Raw genomic sequence first — 4,814 nt, forward strand, 5'->3', positions numbered from 1 at the left:
GTGACTTGACAGTAAAAGGAGAGCTCAAAGTATGTCCTGCAAGTGATAGAAGAAAATGTGTTTGCTCTGAGCAAAGTGTGCGGGCGTAGCCATGGGTTGCATAGGAATGTGGGCAAGGGGTAAGTGGCACTTGAGTGTCTGCTTCGCATAGCAACACTACTGCCACTGCTGGGACCAATTGGCAGAGCTGTTGTTGGCTGTGGTATGGTCTGTGGAATGTAGAAAATGAGAAAAGTCCCGACTATGCAGCTTGCAGACGGACACGCTATCCGTATGGCCTTTTGCGTTTTTCTACGTCTGCATATTTTCTTTGGCAATCGTTTTATGATGCCTTGGTTGCCATGAAATGGAACATAAGAAAAATGCAAAGGCTTTGCATTCAATAGGATTTAGATATGCAAATATTTGCTTTATCTCTCTTGTGACGCAATGCGGAATGAAAAGTAGCTTAGTGTCGGCTACTGAGCAGGAATTGCTGCGATCAATGAAGCGTGTCGCTATGCAAGTAAATTTGGGAAATTAAATAAATACAAATAAAATATTTGAATATGTGGTGTTATGTTAGGCACGAGGTCGTCTATTCAAAAATGTAATGACTTTTATATCTTCTATACATCGACCATAGCGTACAAACTATGGATACATATGTATCTATGTACATATTTTATATGTAATAGCGTAAAGTTTGTAGTAGAAATCACGATAGCTCCGAAATGGAGAATGAGAATGGAGATAATAGATCTCGTACGGTTGGAAAACCCATTCTCTCAGAATTTTTGTGTCTAAAGTTCCTTTCGAAATATAAGTAGGTTATGAATTTTGAAAGTATTTAATTACAATCTGAAGGTTCATGAAAATCGTAGATGAAATAGTAACTAGTGGTGATAAAAAATATGGTCTAATGAAAGGACCGTGGTTCAGAGAAAAGGCGTATATTTAAGATTCGGACTTACACGACCTTACCGTTCGCCATAAAACTTAAATGGTGGTGTTCATATGATCACAACAACTTACTTCAGACAATGACAGTCCTTAACTTAATCATAGTTTTTGGCAGCTATGACTATGAATGTTAATATTTTTTTTACAGAAAACATAGAATTATTGGCCATATAAATTGATATTTTTTTTGATCCTTTAGATCGGAAAACCGCTTGGTGGAAGTGCGAAAATAACTCATTAAAATAGTGTAAACGGCACAATGAAGATCATTAATAATATTTATATCGATCTAAAATTTAATCACATCCCTCACAGAAGTCTAATCGCAATACAAATAGTCAGCTCGAAAAAAAAAACTAGTTAGGCTTGTCATTGTAGAGCGCAAGAAAAAGAGGGCGGCGCTACGTCGAAATTGCAGCCATACTACGAAAATTCATTGGTTCTGTTTGAACTCGCAACTGCTCTGACACACAAGAAAAGGCGGCATATGCCGTACTCTTCTGACACAGACAACAAGGGCGCTAGCGTTTTTGCTCCGCTCTCGCAATGATCGTTTTGTGGTTGTTTTTCTTTCCTGTTTGCTCGCTCGCTCGCGCGCAGCAACAACAACGAGCAAAACACCCTCGTCGCTTACACTGCGTGGGCTGCTGGCTTGTTTGTTTGTTGTTGGTGTTGCAGCCAGAAACTTGTTTGTTGTTCTTGCTTTGTTTTTGTTTCGGACAGCATGCAATGCTTCGCTGCTGCCGATGCGTCGCCGCCGCCGTCGCTGCTGCAGCAGCTTCGTCTGAGAATCTCAGAAATTCGTTTTAGTCTTGGTTGTTGACCGTTTCAAAATCAGTTTAGAGCTGTCAAGCAAACGAGAAGCATCACTGCAGCAGAGCAAAGCCGTTGCGCATGCGCAGTTCAAAATAATAAAAAAAAAACAAATAAGAAAAGTGTTCAAATAGAAACAAGTTGTATCGCATTTTTGTGTTGTTTAAAAAAAATACCATAGCCATCGTGTTTATATACCGAAAAAAAGACTGTCTACCGAGTGCATCTCATTACTTAAAAGCGGATTACATTCGACGAAAACTGAAAATCTAAAGCATGGCAGTGTCGGCTCTGAATATGACACCCTACTTTGCTGGATATCCCTTTCAAGGTAAGCAACGTTGTCTGCCACTCGGTCTACTATGAGTTTGTCTTCTTCGACTTCATCTACCAATTACCACAATTACAAAACCCGGCCGCCAGACATAGAAAACTGCCTGATCATCGTCTGCTCTACGCTTTCGCCTTTCCGCAGTTACAACGAGATCATTACCCGCGTCCAGCCACAGTCTCAGCTTCAGTTTCAGCTTCAGCATCAGTGCCAGCTTCAACCTCAACCATCATGATCAGCTTTTTGACTTATTGATTGTGATCGTAACTTGCAGGCGTCCATATATTCGTATGTTCGTTCGCTCGATCGCCTGCTCCCCACATTTCCAACTTCGCAGACTTTTTGGCGCGTTCGGCTTTTACGCTTTGATCTTGACTCAGCGTCTCAGCGGCCGCGTCACGTACAAACTGGCCGGCAGCAGCCCAGTCAGAGTCTGTCCGAGCTCCCCAACAACAGCAGCTCAAACATTTTGGGTCGGCCTTTTTATATTATATATTAGCTGGCACAGCTGGAGCTACAACCGAGAGCTCTGAGCTCTTTGCTGGGCCACTGCAGCGCTTATGGATTATTAGTTTGATTTGATTGCATGGCCAGCTGTGCCTGTGTCTGTATCTGTGTCTGTGTCTGTGATGCGACCGCGGTCGCTGCCTCTGTTGCATGATCGGCATTTTCCATGCTTACTGCTTTCTTTTAGAGCTGATATGCTCATGTAGCATTGTAGTTGTTGTTACCATCGTGGCCTACGCAAATTGGCAATTTGCGCTTTGTTTTGTTTACATGCGATTGCACACAGTCGAAAATGGCAAAAGAAATACAAGTACTACATATATGCATGTATTTAGTTTTTGGCATGAAAACAAAAGATCGTGCGAACTGATCCTCAAAACAAAGGATTTTTCAAGTGGCCTGTGCAATTGTAATGGGATTACTTATTGCCGCTCAATTGCAGAAGCATGGAACAAAAGTTAATTGAAGCGAGATCCCTCACAGAGCTCATCAGCTCAGTCAGATCAGAAATATCAGTTAGATTAGCTCAATGACCATCTCCAAAAAAGGCCACACACATATCCTTGCTAATCACATGTCTATGGTTTTCTTATTTGCTTGCAGGACAGGGACGTGTCAATCAACTTGGCGGCGTCTTCATTAACGGCCGTCCTCTGCCGAATCACATTCGTCGCCAGATCGTGGAAATGGCTGCCGCTGGCGTCCGGCCCTGCGTCATTTCGCGCCAGTTACGTGTTTCCCATGGCTGTGTATCCAAGATTCTGAATCGCTTCCAGGAGACCGGCTCCATTCGTCCCGGCGTTATTGGCGGCAGCAAGCCACGAGTGGCCACTCCCGACATTGAGGCGCGGATTGAGGAGCTCAAGCAGTCACAGCCGGGCATCTTCAGCTGGGAAATACGTGCCAAGCTCATTGAGGCAGGTGTGTGCGACAAACAGAATGCACCCTCAGTGAGCTCCATCAGCCGTCTGCTACGCGGCGGCGGCGCTTCTACAGCCACCAATGGCCACAGCATCGATGGCATCCTGGGCGGAGCGGCCTCAGCTTCAGCGGGCAGCGAGGACGAGAGCGAGGACGACACTGAACCGAGTGTACAATTGAAACGCAAGCAGAGACGCTCGCGCACCACCTTCTCCAACGATCAGATCGATGCGCTGGAGCGCATTTTCGCCCGCACCCAGTATCCGGATGTATACACTCGCGAAGAGCTGGCCCAGAGCACAGGTCTAACGGAGGCGCGTGTCCAGGTGTGGTTCTCCAACAGACGAGCACGTCTACGCAAGCAACTGAACACACAGCAGGTGCCCAGCTTTGGCAGCAGCGCATCCAGCGGATTTGGAGCCCCCACTCAGTACAACAGCAGCGCTGCGGTCACCTCAGCCGGCAATATGGGTCTATACGGTGCTGCTTCAGCTTGGCCAGCGACCACTCCGGCAGCTCCGTATGAGCCACATGCTGGCTTTTCGGGATCTGTGGCCTCCATGTCGCCTGCTAGCAGCAGCAGCAGCTCCGCCTCGCACAGCCCTGTCCAGCATGGCAGCGCAGTATCTGCGACGACATCAGCGCAGAATGCCGGCGTGGGAAGCTTCATTAGCCCATCGGCTTATGGGATGGGAGCCAGCAATGCGGGATACACCAGCTCCACATCAGCCGCCTACTCCATGCCGCCCACTTCCAGCTTTGCCAGTGCTGCCGCCACCTCTGCTGAGCAACTTCGTTCCCAGTTCGCAAATGCCGCCGCATCGGGCTCGCATCATCCCTCCTCATGGGACAGCTACAACTTTGCCGGGTCCTTCTTTCCAGGCGCCAGCGGCAACCACATGAGTGGCTATCATCAGTCGATGGCCGACCAAAAGACCACCGCCGCCCCAGCCTACCCCTACTTCGGTTTTTAGTTAACCTTCGCCGAACACGAGGTCCAGTTTTTATGTTTAAGTTAGACTTTTGTCCATAGCTGGTTCTATTTCTCTTAATAATTTCTCGTTGATTTTTTTAACTCAAACGGAATTCCACATCTTGGATCTGATTTATTTAAATAATTAAAAGAAATGTTATTAAGAGCCTGAGACTGTTTGAAATTGTAGTTGTAATAATCTAAGAATATATTATATATAGAATCAAGTACTCAGTTAATGCATTAAATATAATCAAATAAATAGAATATGTGAGATCGCCACCTGATAACTTTATTTTTGTTTTTGCTTTTTTAACCGGATCCCGA

The 4,814-nt window shown here is 45.7% G+C and overlaps 1 protein-coding gene across 1 annotated transcript; it reads left to right on the forward strand.

Annotated features, from left to right (window-relative positions):
• Positions 1–2,031: 2,031 nt before the first annotated feature.
• LOC115624762 (protein gooseberry) lies at positions 2,032–4,488 on the forward strand. Its single transcript, XM_030519594.1, has 2 exons — positions 2,032–2,086; positions 3,197–4,488. The coding sequence occupies exons 1-2, from the start codon at positions 2,032–2,034 to the stop codon at positions 4,486–4,488; spliced, it is 1,347 nt and encodes a 448-aa protein (XP_030375454.1).
• Positions 4,489–4,814: the final 326 nt, after the last annotated feature.

The sequence above is a fragment of the Scaptodrosophila lebanonensis genome, unplaced genomic scaffold (assembly GCF_003285725.1).
Source record: "Scaptodrosophila lebanonensis strain 11010-0011.00,11010-0021.00 unplaced genomic scaffold, SlebRS2 tig00000061-arrow-pilon, whole genome shotgun sequence".
Classification (NCBI taxonomy): domain Eukaryota; kingdom Metazoa; phylum Arthropoda; class Insecta; order Diptera; family Drosophilidae; genus Scaptodrosophila; species Scaptodrosophila lebanonensis.

Bases quoted from the DNA above. Each gene is read 5' to 3' on its own strand.
- LOC115624762 (XM_030519594.1), top strand. From the start codon at position 2,032: ATGGCAGTGTCGGCTCTGAATATGACACCCTACTTTGCTGGATATCCC. The intron at 2,087-3,196 runs GTAAGCAACGTT...ATTTGCTTGCAG, and splicing joins TGCTGGATATCCCTTTCAAG to GACAGGGACGTGTCAATCAA.